The 24038-nt window shown below is 44.3% G+C and overlaps 1 protein-coding gene across 16 annotated transcripts in view; it reads left to right on the plus strand.

The window, feature by feature from the left end:
* nav3 (neuron navigator 3) overlaps window positions 1–24038 on the plus strand; it is a 387811-nt gene that overhangs the window by 245178 nt on the left and 118595 nt on the right. For 15 of the 16 annotated variants that reach the window (XM_076721935.1, XM_076721938.1, XM_076721926.1 and 12 more), the window contains 2 exons: window positions 15114–15231; window positions 18215–18267. In XM_076721935.1, coding sequence (XP_076578050.1) covers window positions 15114–15231; window positions 18215–18267 — 171 coding nt within the window. Of the gene's footprint in view, window positions 1–9752; window positions 9995–15113; window positions 15232–18214; window positions 18268–24038 lie in introns of those variants that run through there. The other variant, XM_076721939.1, reaches the window with a different exon arrangement.

A 24038-nucleotide genomic window follows, 5' to 3' on the forward strand; every position in this document is an offset into this window, starting at 1 on the left:
ATAGCAGAGGCAGAAGTAGACGTTGATTTATAGCTTCAATTGGAAATCTCTTCAACAATCAACCCATATCACGGCGCAATCAAGCAACAGAAAGCGAGGAGAGAAATGACAGGAGAAGAAAACAGAAGGCTGATGGCAACAGTGACACACAAGGCAAGAATGAGCAACTCGCAGTCTGTTCGCGAGTGAAAGGAGAGGATGAGTGAAACCGCACTCTGTGGACTCTGTGGACTCTGTGACTCAGCAGCAGTCACCTGTGATTCAGGGCCGAGTCACAAACCCCTGGCCCCAGATGTTTAGCACATCCACACTACATTTACAGTAAATGTCAGGGCTGATGGGTACAAGCAGCCAAGCTAACCGCACCATTATTTATCTCGTGTTTTTACAGTGTGTTGGTGTAACTCTTTGATGGCTGGTTGCATGAGCTGACTGTTACTGGAACTCCCCGTCTGGAGCTGAAGTTGAAGTCTGGGGTCAATGGTTGTCATCCTTTTTCTTTGGAGTTATTTTCCTTTAATAGGTGATGAGAAGTTACTGTAAGGAGTGTTGTCTTTGCATGGTTGATTTGGAAAATTCCGCTTTCCAACAGTTTTCGAGTTCAGCTTTCAGCTTCTTTATTTGTCATATGCTCTCGTGCAGCGAAGCAATCATAAGCAGGGATATTCTTTGCACGGTAACTTGTTTTGCACCGTTATTTTTTTGACAGTTTCAATGAGTCTTTATGTTGCTGCTTTCTCACCAAATCTCCTTTAATTTCAATTCCCCTACAGTTCAAAGAAAGGTTAATTGAACCTGAATGATCCCCATCACAGAAACCGTGTGGCAGCCCATAGACTGAGGATATAGTGAAGATAGGGATCCAGCATTTATACTGCTCATACCCCAGGTATTAGCTCGTTGTAAGCCTCCAATTAGCTGCTAATTCTATTGCTGTCACGCGCAGTAACATCAGACTTATAGTTTTAAGGATAACTCACTGCAAAAACGGAGAGGGCTCAGGTTTGACTGAGCTGGCGGATCCTTAGTAAACACAATGGGGGATAAATGGCACGATCAATGGAATGAGACAATTAATAATCAAGACCATTTTTTCTGGTCTGCAGGTCCCTCTACTGGTGCCAGCACAGAACTGGCAACCCAGCACTGACTGGTAGCCATGATGTGGTGGCATTTGAGTGGGAAAGGGTTTATTTACTATCGGGTGACTGTTTAGGTTGTGGTGGCTTTGTGTGGGAGTCTGGCAACATGCCATCTCTGCTGGATACTTTTGGTGTGTTTTTGCATCCTTGCTTCAAGTTAATGTGTAAAACTTCTATTTGAAGCCACTTGGATTAACAAGGCATTCTGAAGGCATGTGTTAATTTGGCTCTTCCTCTGGGTGTTAACATTACTGACATTGAAAGAAGAGCTCCAGTGAAGGGAAGGCAGTCCACCTCTTTGACCCTGTTGACAGCACTGTTAAACAGTCAATGAGGTTCATTGAGTCCCCAACCCCTGAAGGCCATGACCCCAATCTCCCCTTGATTCTTTCATACTCAACACGCACCTCTTATTGGCTACACCAAGTTCAACTACAGTATGTTAGCATATTAATTAATTAATGACTGCAGATGGGTGTGAGGAGGTGCAGATGACTCTCTCAGCAAAGTGAATTATATGGTCAATGGTATAGAGGGAGTTAGCTGACTCTGTGAAGGAGAGCGGATGGAAAAAATCAAATGCAGTACATGTAAGTCTGTGAGATTGCAGCCTTGTTAGGTTACTTTCAGGCCGTAATGTACCAGGTGTGGCCATAAACTCAGAATAACTGTGAGCATGAGTTGATTAAGAATCTTTTTTCCCCAAAAAATAATGGTGGTTACAAAATGCCTTTTTAAGCAAGCTCTTAATGCAATTACATTTGCATGGATTACCAACATCATTAAGTATGCATAACAATTGTTGCTTGAAAGGAATGCCACATGTTTTGCTGCAGTGGAGCAAAATTGCCTAACCCTTTGCTGCCCCATGCTGTCACCATTCACATAGACCTAAGAATTTAATAACTTGAGAAAAAATGATAATGAAGCTTTTCTCCAGGGGATTAGTACTGCACTTCCACAAAGTTGGAATACTTTTAAGAGATTAAAAAAAAAAAAAAGAAGTGACAATTGTTTCAGCACAGGCCAAGATAGCCTGATTTTTAGTTCCTGGTATGAGTCAAAACTGCTGGACCTTACATTTCCCATAATTCAGCTCACTACAGTGTCTTCGTTAGACCTTGCCTGGATGGTAAATGCCCACATCTTTCTGACTTCATGCCCCCAGGTGACATTTCAGAGTTGTTTTTTCTGACCTGACAGCTGATGAGACATTCAAAATCACAGTATGAATAACCTTATGATTAGTAAACTGATAGCGATGTGTTAAAGTGATGGAATTACATAAGTTCCAAACACATTTAATGAATAAACCTTATCCTTATCTAATGTACATCTCTTGTATCCTGCTTGCTATGGTATATTCATTGAATAGAGATTGAAAGAACTCTAAAGGGGCATTTCATGCGATCTGACTGTCAGTACTTACTAATCTGTTCCTTTGAGGTCTGGACAAGGGGAATCTGGTTTATAGGTTATGGCTGCAGAGAACACAGGGAAATATGCCTCATTACTACTCAAAGAGCCAAAGCCATTCTGTGTTTGAAGTGGCCGGCCGTTCTGGCTTTCACTCTCAAACAGTGATTCACAGATGATCCTTGAATGACTCATTAAGTTCATTTGTACCGACCCCCGACTGCTTTTCAGCAGCCGGCCACTCCACAAAAGGCAAATTCGGTTCATCTTGCTGCTGGATGAAGAAGCTGAGGGTTAGTGTGGTGGAGCCCTCTGCTGGCCGCTGTGTGGAAAACATTTCCCTCAGAGTGGATCAACAAGTGATGATGTTGAGATGTGTTTGGCATCTAAAGGATGGAAAAATGAGTTGATTTAACAGGGTCTTTCATCTGAGTTTTGCATTTTTTTGTAGAATAACATTTTAATTCTGTGTGATCAAATGGTGCTGTGGCCAGGGGCCGTTAAGAATTTGCCTTAGTTTTCTTATATTCTCAGCTTCTGTGTTTATGACATTGCTTCCTTTGATTCCCTTCCCTCGTCCAATGACAAGTCCAGAGAAGATACAAAGATGCTCTTTCTCAACTATACAGAGGTGGAATAACTTAACACCAGAGAGAGAATGTTCTTGCTGGTAATTGATAGAGCAAGAAAGAAATGTCTAAAATGACAAATGAAGAAAATGGAATGATTGATTTCACTCTGTCTTCACAAAACAACTTCTGTCCATAGTAAAACCAACCGCTTGAAACAAAACAAATGACATCCACCCACATTCAAGCACCATCATGAGTTATTATTGAAGCAGAAGACTTTGCTCATATTCGGAGAGTCAACAGCGTGCACAACAATCAGCTGTTAAGCAGTCTGACCGCTTCACTGAGTGGCTGGGCGCAGCGTCTCTGTCCTGTTCTCGTCCTCTGAGAGGATTGTTAATAAAAAGCGGCCGAGGCTCCTGGCAGTCTGGACAGCACCCAATCAAAAACCCATTAATCTAGTGATCTACATTAATTTGTTTCTCAACAAGCAGATGGCAGTCCCGATTGAAAGCAAACAGACATGTGCTGTGGACGGCATATAAATGGGCTCACAAATGGGCTTTTTACACAAACAACAAAGGCCAGATACATCCAGTGGGGCTGATACCTGATCAAGATCTTAGCAGTGAGCTGCTGATAGCTTTGTGGGCTTAACACACTGTGCTTACCATAAACTTCTGACCTGATTACAATCCCCATGTGTTCTTGTCTCTGTAGTTTCCCAGTCTTTGCATTTCATAAAAAGACTGTTTTACAGCAAATAAAATCATTACATCGTTGTCCAGAGAAGGACACAGCTCATCGTGCAAAAGCAACAGTTGCTGTGTGTGAAAATGCTTCCAAATCAGGCGAAATTGGAGCCCAGTCTTTACTGTCGCCCAACCAAAACTAGTGAAACTCAGCAGCTGACTCATCTTGAGTTAATGAACAGTAAGCCAGTCAGATGTGTGAGGAAGTGTGACTAATCTGTTCAGGCCAGCGGTGAGTCACACCAGCACAGATCGTGTCTTCCTGATTTGGTTTTTGTTGGAATGAGTTCGGAGGATAATTCAAACCCTCTGGGGGAACGATAAGGATCTGATGGTGTGCATCTGTAACCGTATATTTCTGGCAGCGCGTTGCACTGCAGCAGGGGCAGTTAATGACACGGTAGCCTGTTTGCCTCTGCTGATTTATTCGTGTGTTTTGGGAGTGGGTGGAGCCTGCAGAGGTCTGAAGGAATGATTACAGAGCCCTGCAGCATCCCGGAATAGACGAGTGTCAGCCAGAAGCCCCAGGACGCTTGTTAAGGCCACCATCCACCGCCTCCAAGCAGGAAAACTTTGCCTATCGTTCAACACAGGCCTTCAATTAGAGCTGTTACCACTACAGTGAGGTGATGCAGTGTGCTGTACAGTGATGTAAGCCTGTGGAAGGAGCTCATCTTGTGAGCTAGAGGAAACAGCTAATTAGCACAGGGCCGCTCCACAGGCTCCTCTGTGAGGACGAACGTCACACAAATATCTGCTCCATGGCTTTTTTTCACACACTGTCTTGAATGGCCAGAGCTGATGTGGATCTCATGTAATAACTGGTTTGTTTGTTTTTAGATTTGAATGATATTTTGTGACACATAGAATGGGTGTGAGACAGGTTTTTTTTTCCTAGGATGGCAATGAAATCGTCCAATCATAGTAAGAGCAACCCTAACTCTAACCTTCTGGGGTTTGACATCAAGACTGTTTGCTATGATCAGATGAACAATGCGACTTCCTGTTGCCATCCTGGGAAAAAACATTAGTGAGAGGGATGCGAGAGCTTCAGAGGGCTCACAGTGTTTGTGATGTGTGTGGCTGTCAGTACGCGTGCGTGTGTGCATCCTTCGCCAACACGATGGTGGCAGCGTCTGGCTCGTACGCCACAGCGCCAGCGAGCCAGACGCTGCCTCACATGCTGTGGTTACCATGGTAAGGTGAGATACTGCTTGTGTCTGAGTGTGCGAAAGTCTCATAAACCTTTCTGTGAGGATGGATTGTGCGTGTGTGTGCGTGTGAGTGACCACTTCAACGTCTGCTGCGATCTACATGTCTCTACTTTAAGGGCAGAGATGATAGCTTGAACACGGTGCTTTGGTTTACGTTATTTATGGGATTTCAAGTATTTTTATCTCAGTAATAAAACATACCGTAGAGGGGAGGACATTAAATAACAGTTATAAAATGAAATAATTCAAAAAACCTACAGTACATGACTGAAGTTTATACATATGATAAAATATGTCTGAAGCGCTTTAATACACTGAAGATTAAAAACATGAGTGTGATGAAAACAGCACATTACCACATTCCTTCAATCCTCCTACATGAGTCATGCTTGAACTTTGTAAATATCACCTCATGATTGATAGTTTACAATGTAAAGACTGACAAAATGATTACTGTCATGACTGCAAAGCGCTACCAATGCAGTCGTCATCTCAAGACAGTTTCTGAATCTCCCAGTTCTTCCTTTAAAGATAGCGTCTGTCGTTTACGGAACTTTATATCAGCCGCTGGGTTGTGTCGCACGTTTCAGACTGAAGGCAGTTAAAGTATCAGAGTCTGCTTTAGCGTGATTGCTTTTCTTATTGTCGTACGTACCTTCGTTTTACTGCCATTGTTACTCAACACATGTTGGTATTTTTCATTAAAAGATAATTCTTGAAGTCTCATAATACAATGCTGCATGTCTATATGGATGATGAAGGAGTTCTTGGTCACTGTAATCATTTCTCCTGACAACACTAGCTGTGAAGTGATCCCTCCGCAATGCAACCAATAAAGTTTAAGCTAATATGAGTTTCATTTGGTTATTAGATCAATTAAGTAAATATCTTCCAAGTTACTCTCCTAATTATTTCCTTGCTGTGCCCCAGCAGAGGGATACTCTTCTTCACTGTAGTTGCATGAAGGTTTGTTTCCAGGACAAAGCAGCTGCAGTAAATCTACATAAGCCTGCCTGGACAAAAGTTCCCCTTTTGATTTAACTTTAGACTGCTGAGTCCTAAAGGTGTGGGTGTAAAGGTGACACCGTTTCGTACAAAATAGACACAAAATTAGCTTGAAGCAACATAAAGTCTGCGCTTAACCCGAAACTGTATGAATCGACTTTGAAAGCATGCAAAGATGAGAGGTGAAAGGAGGGAGACTGGGAGGAAGTAACAGGAGGAACTGGAGTCTCTCCTGACCGCTCTGCTTTTTCTATTTCAATGTATTTTTACCCAGAGATCAAGCGCTGTGTATTTTGTCCTCCATCTTTTACAGTGCATTCTCGCAAACCTATACTCTAAGTTCCATTAGCGTCTTTTAAGTGTTTTCATAATTGCAGGATGGCAGGATTCTCTGCTCGGGCTTATTTTTATATTTTACTACTTAAATTTAGTTTTCAGCACTTCACCTCTGTGTTTTATAGCCGCGCAAAGCAAATGACCTGTTAGACCTGGAGACAGTGTAAATCTAGTCCTCTGTCTTCAGGTTTGGAGTGGAGGCTGCTGGCAGAGGAAGGAAGGGTGTTTGTGTTTGAGGATGTGTGTTTTGAGGTTGTACGAAATGACCTCTTACTTCCTCGGAGCATCTGATGGATTTCCATCGTATAAACATGAATCAGCCGCTGAACTGGACTCGTCTCGGTTTGCTGTTAGTGCAGCGCAGAGACTTTCTCGTCCAGCAAAGCTGCTTCGTCCATTTTCGCTGTGCAGATTAGAGGTCAGCAGGAAATTCATGTGTTTGATGCTGATATTCCCAGTCATTGGGTTACATTGTACTTGGTGTTTTATAGTTAGTGGATAGCCATGATTTAGATGTGTCCTTCATGTGCCAGGCTGGCGCTATGAAACAGAATGATATGAGATATTTGAGCATTTTTCCTGGCAAAAAATAATGGAAAGCTACTACATGGAATAGTTCCCTCGTGTGCTACCTTAAAATTTTGCTGCTTTGGCGAATAATTTCCCGTAATTGGCCCTTGTAACCACTGACAGTTTATCAAATTGGTCAACAAACACATCTGTCTGCCTTTTCTTCTTGTCTGCCTGCTGCTGTCTGCCTTCAAATTGTGTTGCGCTCATTTGTCTTCGAGCTGTTTTCCATTTCTGTTCCTTTGTTCTTTTTTTTTTGTTTGCTTGACCATCCTCTCGTCCTGTCTCCCTCCGTTCTCTCGCTGGCCTTCGGTCGCTGCTGCTCAGCGAGAGATCAGCCCTGACTGACGCGTGCGAGCGCATCCAACATGGATTGTGTGTCCAAACTTCTCCCAGCTATACAATTATGTCATTTTCTGCTCAGGATTTCCCCTGAAACGACAAAGTGGCTTGGCGGATTGTGGCATAAGAAGACGATGACTGAATGTTTCTGTTTCTAGCAGTGTGCGCTTATCATGCCGATCTGTTATCTGCTGATCGGAGTGAAGTCATTTCACAATTCACCTTTGTCTCACGCTCTAGCTACTCGAGTACCCATGAGCAAGGCACCTGTGTGTCCAGCGTCTTGGATGGAGCTGCTCAGTGACTTAGCGGGACCTTGAAAGCAGCATGCATGCTTCATCAGTTTTCCTTGGAAAAAATAAGCCAAACAAACACACTAACAGGCTCTCAGGAAATGTTGAGTAAGACTTTGGCTGTGGAGTCAAAGGAGCTTTCTTTTGGATTAGAGTGAATTGACGTGTTTCCGTAAGCCTCATTTTTAGTCTCATGTGCATAAATAGATTATTCGCCGTCGTTCTTTCTTCTATTTTACAGCTGTTGTTGCATTTGATTAGCGTTTTAAAGCTGCCGTGTAAAGCTGCTTTATCGTTCTTGTAAACAGACAGATCTCCTCTCACCTCCGAATCCTCCAACCGCACACGCTCAGACTCGGGTTAGGATTGACCGTTGGCACAGCAACAAAGGTGCCCCTCCCCCCCGCCCCCGCTCATCCCATTCATATCCTCCAGATTGCGGCCCATTTCTCTCTGTTAAAACTGTTGTGGAGTAAGCTGTCACGTAAATTAAGCCAGTATTTTTGATCCCTCCTCACTTGCGCCAAGCCGCAAGGAAACTTTGAGTCTGCCATTTGTATGTTGTCGGCGTAAACCCCCCCACTTGGGTGTTTGTGAGATTGGAGCGAAGCCACGTTGGAAAGCTGCCTGCAGCTATTACCTCTGGATTAGGTAGGTTTGAAGGAGGCCTCTGTGTTCCACTCCCAGGACAAGATAATGATGGTTTCAGAGGGAGAGACGCATCAAACTTATCCATGGAAACACCAAAAAAGGTTTATATCGTGGAAACGACTTCCAGGTGCTTCGATAATGTAGTTGGACACTGACAGTTGTGCCTTTCCCCCGAAGGATTTCTCATAGTTCAAATCTCACGGTTATCTTTCATTTGGACCTCCTCTTCAGTGGACACACTGCAGGGAAAAGCAGCAGATGCTCACAGTTGGACGTCTCCAGGATTGTGCAGTTCATCTCTTTTACTGACACTGGAAAAATGGATCCACGCTTTTGCTTCCTCCAGAATTTGCTATTTGACTGCACAGCTGCGCAGCTCCACTCGCTTTACTACCAGAAAAGTCAAACTTATTTAAACTCAGCAGCCTGATCAAGACATTATTATTATTACCACAGTCTTCCTTCAGTTCCAGTTCACAAGTTACCACAAGGCTTCGAGCTGCAGTATCACTGATCTACCTTTCCAGCATGTAAATTCAACCTCAGCCTTATTACTTCAAGTCCCCACTCCACTCAAAATGTGTTGCGTCATTGGAGTGTTGACCTTCACTGTGCAGAGTTTGAACCGAGAAGGCTGTTTTCACTTTCATCTGCCGAAGAGGAAAGTATCTCACCTTAGATCTCAGTTTAACATGTGTACATACACGCATGATTTTGTGACATCCCAACATTGTTATAAGCTTATTAAACATTTTTTACAAAGGAAATGTGCAAAGCTTTTGCAATTTTCCATTATACACATAGATACTGACCTGTAGTTTCCTCTTATAGCACGCAGGGATAATTGTTCTTTGACACATTCATAAGGAAAAACAGCATCTTTTTGTTCTACCATAATCTACTGCCATCCAATCCTGTTTCCCTCCATCACTCCTGCTTTTTCATGACCCAGAGACGGATACAAAGCAGAGGAACACGGAGGATGCTCCATCGATCCCACTGGCTCATCGCTCGTTTAGTTAATGCAGCTTTATGTTGTGTTTAATTACATTTAGGACCCATGCGGGAGCGGCACTGGTGCCAAGTTGAGGTTTTCGAGCCAGTGCAGCCACAGCGGAGACGTCTCTCCTGGCTCGCCTGTTTCAAACAGCATTACACAGCTGAATGTCCTCCAAGTGATTGTATAGATGCTCAGACCCCTTCAATGCAATTAAGTTCTTAACCTATCAGACAGCGTTGGAATGATGCCCTGATTAAAGAGCCCATGCATTAACAGTCATTCAGTGGAAGCACGTTAATAAAGACATGAGAGCTACAGAGAGTCCTGCAGAGTTTGACTTCCTCTCTGCCCCGTCTCCTCTCACTCCAGCATCTCTCTCCTTTTAACTGGCTCCCCCCGGAGGCTGAGCAGCTCCACTGCAGCCTCAGCCAATAATACCTGCGTAGCTGTAGTCACTGCATTGTGATCAGGACTGTTGAAGGCAGTCTATCTGCTCTGGGGTGAGAGCTGGCTGTTTGCTGGCAGCGTCTGGGATCCCTGGCGCCGAGTGGAGAGATCTGCAGGAGCAGGTAGAGAGGAAGAGGAAGAGGGGGCAGGAGACGAAAGATACTTCATGTGACATCAATAAGGATAACATCATCACAGAGACTGGACTTCTGCTGACTGATGCTGGCTGCCGAAAGAAAGAAAGAGGAAGGAGGGTGGGCAAGGGGAGGGGGATTCAATATGTGTTTGCTTGTGTATGAGTGGCTGGGGAATTTGTAGATTGTCCGTGCATGTGTGTGTGTGTGTCTGTGTGTGTGTGTGTTTGTGTGCTGCTGTCTCATCCAGCATGCTTGTCTCTATGATGTCAGTGGTCTCAGTCAGCACCACTGAAGGTGGCGTTATTGCTGATGTTTTGCCTCTGTCGTAGCGCAGGCTCTGCTTCCCAAAGCAATTGGGATTCAGAGAGGAGAGGCTAACGAGCGCAGGGGGGCTGGCAGACTGAACTCTGAGGAGTCCTGAAGTGAGTCGGCGCTCACGCACAGACAGGAGGCAGGCTTCTGAAAACACGTCTCTTTGATGTGTGCGCTCTGTCAGAGAGGAGAGAGGAGGGGACCAGGGGTCTCAGGTCAGGTTTGATCCTGGGACACTGCAGCTACACCCTTCAGCATGTCTCTGAGAGTTTATCATGCAGCTAAGGGACGACATGGTGCGCGCTGTACCAGGTGAGACACCAGGGCGCCCACATTTCAAAGCCAGCTTTACCTTTTCCTAACTCAGTTTGAAGTTGGGATGAGAAATAGGAAGGTTTGTTGTCAATTCCTTGTAATTTTTCTAACTGATCTGCTGGCAAGGGAGTTATGAAAGTGCCCACACCTAGACTGGGTTTACTGAGCAACACACAGCAGCGCTTTCTGGGGCGGGTGACACTTCCTGCAGCTGTTTCACAGTTAAAGTTTTACAATGGTACCTCCTTGCTTTACACATTTTGGCAGATTTTATTGGCAGTATTTTTAGTCCAGTTTGATCTCTGTGTTAAACAAAGAAATGTGAATCAATCGTGCACACTCAGTTTATGCAGCCATAAAGTAACCAAAGAAGGGTTTTGGCTAGAAACTTAATTATGTCCCTGTCAAAGTGCGAAAACAGTGTTTGCCAGCACGATGGCTTCTGCTTCCACAAGTTGACATATTTCGGTTTTAAACAGAATTTTGGAGCACACGCTGTTCCAAAGTGGGCACGTTGGACCAAAACAGACTATAGAAAGTGAGTCAGCATCACTGTGAGCCGACACAAATGCGGGCTTCTTCAAAATGAAGGCACTCCAGCATCCATGGCTTTTCAGGAAGAGGGAACAGGAATTGAATGACTTGCAACACGAGAGAGAGTAAAAATAGGCTGTTTCTCGAAAAGCTGGAAGGAACATTTTTGTTTGATCGTTTATTATCAACACTGTTGTTTTTGTGGGCTTGAATGAAACTGTCATAGAGGCAGATTTGAAAGCGTTGAAGCTATTTTTTTGGTGGAAAAGTAAACCTGCTCTACCTTGATGGGGCATCCTACGCAGATTTATCAGATGTCCAGACTGCTTAGCAATCCATTTCACTGCAGCTCACTCAACTCATTTAATGCATCCCGGAGCTTCTGTCTAAATCACGGAGAAAAGGCAGAAATCGTTAACAGAGTGATGTTTGATGCGTTCAAAGAGGATGGGACTTGTTGAAGTCCAAGCCAGAGTCCAGTTTAATTATTAAACACCTCCTGTGGCTCATTTGATCCATTGTAGATTCATATGTGGAGGCTTTGCACCAAGTGTTTGCAAACAGAAACGAGTGTTTGCACAGAGCAGGCTTTTAAAGATGCTTCAGTTTGCTTTCCTGTGATTGTCAGCATGTGTGAAGCTGAATTGTCTCGCTGTGGTAAACGCCGCTAATCCACTGCAGCATGAAAAAGACTGTCCAGATCAAATGCAAATACTGTTTGACCTCCAGGCTGGATAGTGTATAGCTCTGAAGATGTGTGTTTGTTGGAATTATATCCCTGCAGGAGCTGCAGCAGATGCAGAGGCAGCTGGCTATTTTAGCCACAAATTCACGGCAAATTGAATTTATCCGCTGGGTATGGCACTCTCCGCTAGGTGTCTGTGCCACGTCCCAGTACCTATACTGCCACACTTTTTAATATGCCAGAAAAAAGATTTAGGATGTCCCAATACTTACTATGTCAAAAGCAATATGCCAAAAATACCACAATGTCCTACTGCACCTGGTTGTAACAGTACTGCACATACTTTGTAATGGCAGCTGCGTTTGTGTGCATTTTCATTTTTCCTGTGTTGATATGCTGAAAATTGGAAAAAGTTATCACGTTGCGTCCTCTTCTTCTGCAAAAGTTAAACAGCACCTGACCGGAGAATTAGCACCACCAGCTGTACATCTCAATGCACCCCACTCCTAATGTTTCCATTACACTATGGAAACACACATTAATTTGCATTTCCTTTTGCTTTCCTCTGGAAACCATCTTAAAATTTGAGCTTCATTTGGATTGAAACGTGCCTGGAAACCTGCAGCAGAGTTGAGACTTTACTCTGCAGAGGCGTTAATCCTCTGGCCCTGCTCCCTTTTAAGGGTAAACGGGAGATAAAGGGAGATATGTATGGCAGTGGGAGGTGGCTGCTAAAACAATGCCACAGATCAAGCCCTCCTCCTCATTCTCTTCCTTCTCCTCCTCCTCCTCCTCTTCATCCCAGGTGTCTGAAGAACTGTCCAGCAGCTTGTGTTCTTGCCTTGCTGGAATTTCCTGCAGCCTGACATGACTGTAGTTGTCAGCAGGAGCAGCACACACACTCTTAATGTCTCTCTTTCACACACGCTTTCTCCATCCTCCTGCTCTCCTGTTTGTTTACTTGCCCCCTGATGGGATGTGGCTTGCATTTGCAGTGTGTGTTTCTCTGTGTGTCTGTGTAAGTGAGCCCTATGCTCGTTTGTGTGTGTATGCCTCTTTTTGCAAGCAGGTTTTTAGCGGCTGTGTGTTTTCCCTATGACTGGCTCTCATTTTTTCGAGTTTGCGCTTTACGACTTCTCATCATGGAGAAAGTCGTGGAAGGAAACCACAACAGATGCAACCCTCTGAGAGGCGGCGTCTTTAAAGGAGCAAATGTTTGGCTTCCAAGAAAAAGAAAAGAGCGGGAGAGAAATGCTTTTAATTGAGAGCGGTGTGTGAGGTAAATGAGGGGAAAACCGGATTATTTCATCATGAGAAGCTGTATGAGGGAATTCCTTGGGAAATGTCTACCATTCGAGATGCTGAGAAGTCTTGTTAATGAAAGTTCGTCTGCAGAAAATCTAGAGACAGAGATGGTGAAGTTCTACAGCGCAGTTTGACTGACAGGGCGTACAGCACAGAAACCACAAGAAAAAATACATCTTAAATACTTTAATATGAACTTTACATCTGAGTCGGCTCTCCTTTCTGACATGAGGGGACTCTTTTTAAGTGGTTAACCCCCCACCCTTATGGAAGATCTTACATTTCTGAGGGGATTTTCATCATTCGAAGTCCTTCATGCTGCTCAATCCTGTATTTTTTTTTTTTTTTTTTTTAAATCCAGGGATAACAAGAGAAGTTTCAGGCAGCACTGCAGCAGTTAGTGTCTTTATATGGGCTGGTACAGGTTTTTTTTTTTTTTTTCCCCGTTTTGGTCCCAGAATATCAGTTCAAGCCTAGCAGGAAGAAAGACGTTCCTCCATGGCTGTCTGTGGAAATTTATATCAAACGCACCCTCTGCACAGTCGGAGGAACGGGATCTCTCTTCTCGTTCATGTTGTCATTTCTCAGGTGCCGCCTGGTTTTTAGTGACAAGAGTCTGGATGAACTCTTAAAAGGTTTTGGTGATTGGATGAAAAAACTGCATGGGTGAAGTTTTATGATATATAAAGCAGCTTGGGCTGCTCGAACCAGCATCCTCTCACCCCCTCATAGCTTCTTCCATCCTCGAAGTTTGTGTGTGGAAAACGGACCCATTCGTACACAAAAGAAGCTGATTGTTTCAGTACATGTCTGCATTCGCGGGGGCCAAGCTCTTGGAGGCCAAATGCGATTCACATCTTTCGTCTCCGGAGCCCAGAGAAACCGCAGCAGCTGTCGAGGTCAGTCTGTCGCCTGACGGACAAAGCATTGCTTATTAGTCAGCTTATGGGCTCTGATGAAAGACGAAGCGGCTGCTAAGAGGTTTAGGTGACAATACAAAAGATTATCCGACGTGCTGCTCTTCTGGGTCGACATGCATAGTTGAGGAAGTGAATCCACCTGTTGCGGCAAACATCTTAATTAAGATTCATTATAAGTCAAAAGATTGTGTCAAGTTTGCTTCGTGGTCAAATACTCCAACTTGGCCGTCGCACAAACTAATATCTAATGTGAAAGTGTTTGCTGAGGTCATTCATGAATACCATGAACAGTGTAGGTCTGTGCGTGATCCCGAGCGCCGGAGCTCGATGAAATATTTGTGTTTGAGCATTCGAGAGCTTAGTGTTTGGACAGCGCTCCCTGGCAGGACATTTAGCACTTCACCGCGGAGAAGACTGAGAGGCAGAGCAGTGTGCTGTCCGGGACGGGCGGCAAGGAGAAGAAGTCAGCGCTTGCTTTGTGCGATCAGAGGTCGGAATATGACCGTAAGGCTAAAAGAAGCGTTCGAGGGAAGAGCCAAGAAGTCAGCTTTCCTTTGTTTACGCTTTACCTGCCATTCTACCTCTTCTCCATCCCTCCAACATCCTCCTCCTGACCCTCACACCCCCAGTCTGGGTCAGCACTGTTGGGTGTGTTACAGAAGCATAGAAATAACAGCTGTCGGTACAAGAAGAAGGAGATGTAAGAATGAGATGTAAGAAAGATGGAAATAAATAAGTAAAAACAACTCTCAGTCCCATTAAAAGTGTATCTCTGCGTCTCGCGTTTAGATCTTGTCAGATGACAGGAGGAGATTATGGGTTGCCAGTGGGAGTAGAACACGGCTCAGGATTCTGTCAGATCATGAAATCATTAGCCGTGTTTACTTGCTAAAGTATCTAATATTCAACTTTGAGTAATGCTGCTAATATTTTAGGACTCTCTGTCGTCAATGATCCGCTGCGAACGCCGCTGCGGATCATTTTGTTTTCTTCTATACTGTATAGATTCTCATCACTTGAAGATAAAGGTTGAACTAGATGGCCAGCCTGCTGCACCAAAAGCTGTAAAAACTCTACAACCTCACAGTTGGTCTCACACACACGTACACACACACACACACACACACACACACACACTTACAGGATGTTTGTTCTGTCGTTGCAGATTTACACAGACTGGGCCAATCACTACCTGGCCAAGTCTGGCTGTCAGCGCCTCATCAAGGACCTGAGCCAGGACGTCACCGATGGAGTCCTGCTGGCACAGATCATCCAGATCATAGGTAGGCATCCACACACACACACGCACACACACACACACACACTCCTGTGTCGATCTATTCTCTTATCTGCTGCTGTGTAGCCCATTATCCGTCTCCTCTTCTTTCTGCAGCTCTCTGTTTCTCTTTATGTTCAAGTAATCCAGTTCAGCCCTTTAGTCCATTCAGCTGTAATCTGCATAATTATCGTGACATGACTGTTCTGTTCCCAGATCAGTATAACGTCTTACTTCAGGTATAACTTTCAGTGTTTAAAAGACATATTAAGAGAGCAAAGGCGAATAAATCCATGTGTTATCAGCAGTAATGAAACACTGCGTATGTCTATAATTCATTCTGTCTGGTAGATGAAGCGACCACCCACACACACACACACACATACACACACACACGCTCTATGTTTGGTCTTTGTTGTGGTGAGTTGGAGGGAAGCTGTTCCTCAGTCTGATACAGTATTTGGGCCAAATCGCAGCAGCTCTCCCTTGTTTTGGGTGCTGGGCAGGCGGCAGCAGCAGAGATCTATGGCGCTGACGCCCAGGGTGCAGAGGCCTGTGTCTCCCATTGGACCCCAGACAGAGTTTACTTCTCTTTCTCCTCCCGTCTCTCTCTCCCCTTTTATGTCTCAATGTCTGTCTTCCTTCCTGGCGCTCCGCTTCCCTTCGTGTCTCTCCGTCTCTCACTCCCTCACAGTTTTTCTGGGTCTCTCTTTGTCTCTCTCAGCTCTTGTGTCTTTCATTTCTCTCTCCAGTCTCTTTTTCTGCCGTCTTGGACACGCTTGTACCAGCGTTGGGCACATTACAGTAATGTGATTACACTTTTCAGCAAAGAGAAAGGGATTACAATTAAAATGCAGTAATTGCATTACACTAACTAATCCCAAACTGTAGAAAAATCCTCCTCCCAGTGACTCCAAAGCGGTTTTATTTACATGTTGCATCCTCTTCGCTGGCTGCCGAGTGACTTGTAAGCCTAAGGCTGTCCTTAGCAGAGAGACAACAGCACATCATTCATGCTGTTATTTTCAACATTGTGTGTCTGCATACGATGATGGGATCTAGGGACCAGATACCGCGACTGCCTGAGGTCAGGTTCCAACAGAAATTTTGAAATGATGCTGCTCTGGCCACTCGTCAATGGTAAGACTGTTGATGCCATTATGCGTTATGTGTGTAAAAACAGTCTACCTATAGCCCACATAAAGCAAAGCCTGTTTAGGGTCATTTACAAGGTGCCCACACACGTGTAATCAGGGTAGACAGGCAAGATGTTACCATGGTAATGACAATTGCGTGGCCGGTTAGCTCAGTGCCTACATTAGCTGCATTGGTCAGGTTTGGACATAAAAAGCAGAACACCTGTGGGGTTCTGGTCAGCTCGGTTACTGATCTCTGGGACACGGGTTGGGCTCAGACAGACATATGAAGCACCTGGGATGGGATGGCACATTTGTTGACTCGTACAGTCCATGTGAACTGACCCTGGCAGGGACAGGCAGCTGACAGAATGCATGCCATGTTTACTCTCAGTGCCACACTGATTTGGAAAGTGTAATTTGGGCTTTGGTTACTTTTACCTGACGAGGACCTCTTGTGGCCACGCAAATTCTGACAGTAGCGCCTCAGAAGCCTCAGAAGGTGGACGTAGCATGACATTAGTAGTCTGCAAGATCTGATAAGGAGGAACAGAGTGTATGGATGGGTCAGTGGAGAAAGGGACTTTCAGGCTCACCTTTTCAGTGCCCCCTTTAGGCAAATTTATGATAGTGGGCTACATTCCCACCCTGTCAGCATCCTTTCCTTAACTGTAAACAAATGCTGTTTAATCAAATTCCAAACATTTTTGTAAGTCGTACGCATTGTAGACACTGCAGACAGGGAGGCAGATGTGTTGTTTTGAAAGGCAATGAGAACCAACTGTTTTATTGTGAAAGGAGTTGTTATAAACCCAGATTAAGGATCTACCTGGCTTTGATTTGGTTCAGTGTTAAAGAGTGAATCCTGCAACTCGACTGCAAGGATGGGACAGTAAATGCCTCCTAACTGACTGCTTGTTGAACCCAGTGATGAATAATGAGTAACTGATTACATTTTTGTTGTGACTTCTCCAGCACTGGCTCTTACCCATTTTGTCTGTGTGTCATTTCAGACCCATTTCTCCCACACATTCTTTTTCTTCTTCTTACATCTTGGTCTTTGCGCTCTCTCTCTCTCTTTCACTCTCTCTCTTTTTTGCTTTGTGTCTCCATCACTGTTCTGAAGTTTTCTCTCTCTGGGACTCCCTCTCCCTCTCTGTCTGTCTCTCTCTCCCTCTCTCTCTCTCTCTCACTCACTCACTCACATGCACACACACGCACACACACGTTATTCTCTATTACATATGCTCCCTAAATCTCTTACATTTTTTTCAACCCCTGTCTAACACTCTTGTTCTGTCCAACTCTCTCTCTTCTCTCTCTCCCTCTCTCTCTCTCTCTCACTCACTCACTCACATGCACACACACGCACACACACGTTATTCTCTATTACATATGCTCCCTAAATCTCTTACATTTTTTTCAACCCCTGTCTAACACTCTTGTTCTGTCCAACTCTCTCTCTTCTCTCTCTCTCTCTCTCTCTCTCTCTCTCTCTCTCTCTCTCTCTCTCTCTCTGCTGGGTTGAAACTTTACCCTCCCTGCTCACCCGAACAGACAATGAGGCCAAGCTGGCCTGTCAGTAATTCTCTGGCGGCAGCTGACGAATTAGGCAGCTTTGCTTCCCAGACCTTTCCTGCGTCGCTCTGCACCTCAACACACACACAGGCACACACACACACGCACACACTCACTCATGCATGCTCATACACACATACTCTCCTCTGCGAACCTCAGCAGAGGTTTGCTGCTGGATTTGTGCACCTGAATTTAAAAGTCAATGGACGTCAGGATGTTAAAGTTCAGCACGGACGGCAGTAAAAATCTCCTGTCTTCATTTCCTTTCTCACGCAGCGAATGAGAAGGTGGAGGACATCAATGGCAGCCCCAGGAGCCAGTCGCAAATGGTGAGTGTTCCAGCCTAAATTTAATGTCCATCTTCATCCATCCTTTAATGCGCTGCTGCATGAGTGAGAATTATGTTTATGAGGAATGTTTATCGTAAGTGCTTACTTTTAACCGCTCCGCTGTTACGATATAATAAAGCTTTTAATTTGTGGTTGAGAAAATAAGAGAGAGCAATAGCAAAACAAACTTAAAGTCCTTCATCACAAGCAGCCAGTACAGTAATGCAGTGATCGCATCACATTTTACTGCATTCAGGTGATGCTCTCATCCACAGAGCTTCTGCCTAATGTGCTAAATGATCTCTTTTGATTCACCTGATCAAGACATGAGGCTAAAACTACAGTTTATACACTTGTTTGACAGCTGCCATGACGAGTTACTTTTCACATTTAGGTAATAAAATGCGTATAGTGTATCATTAAACCAGTGGCTAACAACCTTTTAGCTTGGCTGACTGGGACACCGTCTCATGTTTCAGATCTATGAGCTGTTAGCAGTTCCACCAAAGAGACATTCCCCCCCCAGACTTCCCACGTTTTTTTTTATTAACTGTTTCAGGCCCAGAGATGTCATGTCATTACAGAACACCTCGAGCAGCTGCATCATTAAAATGCTGCAGATTCATTGCTGCATCTGTATTAACAATCCTGTGATGTAATAGATCACTGACCTGGCCCAGATGTACTTTTAAGTACATTTGTACATTGTTGTATTGTTACTTTTAGTGAAGTAAAGGATCTGGCTGCTTCGTTCACCACCTGCCATGCACCCTGGGAGTATGGGAGCACTTTCACAAACACCTTCCACTGATTTCCATTTGAATGGTCAAGGAAGGTGCGCGGTGGCGAGCAGGGACCCGATTTGGCACCAGGCAAAGACTGAACCCTGTAGTATCTGTGCAAAGTCACATTTCATACTCCACAGCTGAAATGAATCATCTCCCAAAGACAAAGTTTTGACTCTGATCACAAACCATAACCATCTTTCCTATTCAGAAAGATGGCGATGACAGCAGCAACCTCATGGCCACTTGACCAGAAACACGGTAGAGCTCTGAGGCGTGCAGACCCGAACATATTTGACTTACTGTGCCGTTTTCAATCATCTGTGTATCTGGCTGCCATGCGGCTGAGTGATGCTGGCGGTGTCGTTTTTCCCTCTGTTAATGAGATGACGGGCTGTATAACCGCTGATTGTCGTCACTGTGAGATAATTACCCTTCACTTTAACTAGAGTTGACTAAGTGTTTATGCAGTGTTGGTTTGCCCTGGCATCTGCCCTCCTGCCATTAAAAGTGACTAAAGCTTAGCTGCTTCAGCGTACTTTCTAAGTAAGACACAGCGGGCGAGCAGTGTGTTTGGTCCTGACAGTGTGTGTCAGGTCTTTATGCCCTTTTCTTAGGCTGTGTTTTTTGTATATGTTTAGCTTATTGTAAAGCATTCAACATATACATTGTCCTAATATGAATCAGTAGTTCAGTCATTTCTGCTAATTAGTCGAGAAGTCAGTGGATTCGCTAAACTCTCAGGGGACATCTGAGGAAAATCAGACAATCTTTTCGAAAGGATCAACACTGGAACACAGCACAATGTATTTTACAACTGTTCAGCACGTTCAGCACAGTATTCAGCTGTTTTATTTTCTCCTCCATGGTGAGTGCAGCTGTATTGGAGGCAGACTGTGCACTCTGGTAAAAAAAACAACATTAGAGAAGTAGGAAGGAAGAAAACGTTAAGGTCATTAAATCCTGGTAAACCCTAGTGTCACTGCATGAGTTCAGTGTGTCAAAGCCACTTCTGGAAAGATGAAGTCCTGTGCATTTATTTATTAAGTCCATAAAGTGATACTGATCCTGGCTAGAAACAGCTGAGTCCAGACTGACGCACTGGTCACTAAGGGCGAGCTGCAAGCGGCACTGCAAGCATGTGGCTTGATATGCCAGCGACCTCTGTGTGTGTGTGTGTGTGTGTGTGTGTGTGTGTGTGTGTGTGTGTGTGTAGCTAGCTCTTTGTCTCAGTCACTTGCTAAGCCCATTGATCCACCACCTGCTCTGACCACAGAGGGTCCGGCCAGCTTGGGAATCTGAAGTCTGAGGAAGTACGGTTGCTTATAGTGTGGGCGCAAAGGGAAGGAAACATCTCACACACACACACACACACACACACACGCACACATAACTGCCACAGAGATGTAGCCAGCTTGCACAACCACTGTTTGAAAAAAAATCAAGGTTTATACAAGTTGAAGGGACAGTGAAGTAGTAGCTCTGATGACATATTTGCTCAGAGATGCATCAGAATCTTTGCGGGTAGTCAGCAGCACAAAGCTGGAGACTGAAACTGGTGCAGGACAGAAACAAACCCTTTTAATGGAAGTTTGATTTCTGAGTGAGTTGTATTGTGTTTAGAGAGGAAGAATAAGGGTTTAAGTATCATGTAGTTTAAATTTGCTTTGCTTGAGGTGATGATGATGATGATGATGGACAAACTGAGTATTTAAGCATAAATATTTGATTTAAGCATAAGTTCAAAAGCAAATGAACTGTCAAGAAATCAATAGGCGATCTGTATGTATGTTAATGAAAGTCATTTGGTAACCATGGTAGCACATTTATGCATTAGCACGCAAATGCTGGGATTTTCCTTCATCCTTCCTTCCATAAGGGTGTTTTTGGTTAGAATTATTCCTAAAATGGCGTTCAAGACATCAGGCATCGTGAACTGTGGCCTGATTGGCTGTCACCAGACCATGATCTCCCCAGCATGTAGCACTGACGATGCAGGATGACGGCTGCCAAAACCTCCCAATCACTGAATTACGTATCTGTCCATGTGACTCAGTGCTTACAGGTCTTACCAGCGCAGAACTAAAAGGCAATAATGTAGCTTTTTTTTTTTTTCTTTGCCTGGACCAAATGAACCAAACTACCCTCAGAGATCGAGGCGATGACACATGAACAAATGACTCTCCAAGTGCAGAAGTATTTTGTTTGGCTTGTTTATCCCATGGGTTTGAATACTGATATCAATCTGAAACTTTAGTTATTTACTGACAACTCTTCCCTCATCCTGACTAAAACCCGAGCCATTTTTTAGCTTTTGACAACACGAGCTGTGAATTTTGGAGCCCTGCCACTGGCCACCTAGCACCTGGAGCTTAAACGCCTTGGCTAGAGGCATCACAGTAGCAGCAGCTGTCAGTAGAGGGGCAGATGAGTCTGATTTACTTCCTCTGCACAGATTTTCCCTCATTCGGGACTTGAAATGGTGATCTTGCAGTCACAAGCCTGTTTCTCTAAGTGGTGGGTCGCTGCCGGTCTGGTCAGTGGACAGAGGCCAACTGAGCAGCTGCTGGGAGCTGAGGAGCAGAAACCAGAACAGCACTAGCATCCGCAAGCTTTTCAGCTAATCTACATCCATAATGCACTCTTTTTGTCTAAAGCCGTGTTCACAGTGCGAGAGATCCACAAGTCTGTTGAAGAACTATCATTTCCTGCAGAGCTAATCCAACTGAGAAGCTTGGCCAATGTTTGGACCATCAGTAAGAGTAATGGCCGACAAAAATGTGCTGTGGCTTTGCACAAACATCTGCCACCAGAAGCCAATTCTTTTCATTTGCTTTTTGTCTTTTCCAGAGTTACTTTGAGGACAAAAATGCACCCGTTTAAATTCATCACTGAAGTGAAGGGTAGCATTTAAAGCATATTCAATTAGTTTCGATACCTGATTGGGTCAAACCACATAATCTCAACATATCCTGTTCAGCCAGCTAGCTACTCCATGCCTTCAGCTGGCGCCTTTATAATTATGAGGCCAAAGGGCATCACACCTGACTGTTCAGGGAGCTCAAGTGATAGCATGGCATAGAGCAGCTGAATTATGAATTAATAGCCACCCTTTGCTAGTTTTCCCTCCTCTACTTGCTCTAATTTGCTCTCATCAAGAACAAAATGTAAAAGAGTCTGACCTTTGATCGCCACACCATTACAGTGTATAATAAAATCCTGCACTTATAGCGTGCAGGTATCTATTAATACAAAAAGGTCAAACTTTGGTCACTTGATTGCAAATGTGAAACTGAAGATTTAAATGTCACAGCTTTTAAAATGCCGTCCCTCGACTTTCCTTTGACTTGGACTGAAATCAATGCAATAAAGAGTTGCACTTCCAGCTTGTTGATCCTCTCTTAGATCCCCAAAATCCCTGGACTTACTACTTTTAATACTGCAGACCAGTTTCCTACTACTACTCTTGAGGATCGAGTAAAGGTGCAGCAATCTACAAAATGTCAGACCTCTACTCTTGTACTGTGCAATAGTATTTTTCTTTTGCATTTCCTGTTGGCCTTTGAAACATCTGCATTGTTAATGCAAACGGGAATACTCGCATTTGAGTTCCCAGTGGTCAGACTGGTCGAAATTGCAAAGATGCCCGTTTTTTTTCCCAGCAGAGCTTGCGGTTGATGTGTTTTGGGGGAATAGTTTTGGTTGGATTTATTGGTGTAGGAACTAATGATTGCTGGGAATTTGTTCCTGAAATTGGGAGCGGGGCTTGTCCGCAGAAGCGTACCCTCGACCACATATTCGGTCCCGGAAGGAATCATCTGCAACCACTGAGCAGGCCGGTGAAGATGATGAGAACGAGGAATGACAGGATCATGATACGAAGGGCTTTCAACTGATTTGAGCCTGCCTCTGCTTTTTCCACTGGGCTGAATGCATCCCTTTTCACTGTTTTTCAGATAAGAGTCGAGAAAGAAAATGTGCAGCATGGATGTGATTCAGAGACTGGACAGTGATGTGAGGCAGGGTCACGGAGAGAAGTTTAGGTTCATCAGAGGAGGAAGAGTGTTACATACATACTACATCTCTCACCCTTTCTGGATTACGTAATGTATTTTTGGATTTTGGATAAAAGCGTCAGCTAAACACATGTGATGTAAACCTTTAAGTACATTCTGTGGATTAAGGATCTCACACAGTGAAGCCTTCGAACGTCTCACTCACCTCACGGCAATCCCTCTGCCATGTAAAACCTCACGCCCTCTGACAGTGCAGTTTCCCGTAATTGTGCAGACATCCAAAGGAATTAGATGCTCACCCAGGTTTTTGAATGGAGTCGTTTTTTTTTTTTTCATTTCTCAGAAGATATCACGCTCAAACACAGGAACAGCAGGCGGAGGACGGCAGAAGAGGCCCATTCAGCAGAAAATATTAAAGCCTCGCAACACTAATCCTCCTCATTATAGACAGACATCATTAGCAAACCACAGAGCTCTTCCCTGCAATACGGATGACTGTGCAGTTTCACTTTCTGGGTGTGTTTGTGTGTGTGTGTTTGTGTGTGTGTGTGTGTGTGTGCGTGTGTGTGTGTGTGTTTAGCTTCGAGCAACCTCAGCAAAGGCTTTCAGGGAAAAACAAACACTTGTCAAAATCTGAATGCGAAGATGCAGAGATGCAACATCTGTCAGCAGAAGTCTGTGCAGGTCAGGATAGGAGAGATTACATCAAACAACCCACCGCTTTTAAAGTCAACCCTTCCTTGCTGCTTTTCATTTGCGGTATTGGATTTTAAAGTGCGCCATGGATCACATTTAGATCGGCTATTCGCAGCCGATTCGACACTGCAATTTCTTTGGATGTTGATTGAGTGAGCGTTTGTGTGAACTTGTGATAGAGTTTGTCAAATTTTGTTTGTAGTGCACTGCATAAATCAGGATAAATCAGTTTATGTGTCATTGTGTTGATGGAGGAACGCAGCATGACATTACC

The sequence above is a fragment of the Chaetodon auriga genome, chromosome 22 (genome assembly GCF_051107435.1).
Source record: "Chaetodon auriga isolate fChaAug3 chromosome 22, fChaAug3.hap1, whole genome shotgun sequence".
In the NCBI taxonomy this organism is placed as follows: Eukaryota; Metazoa; Chordata; class Actinopteri; order Chaetodontiformes; family Chaetodontidae; genus Chaetodon; species Chaetodon auriga.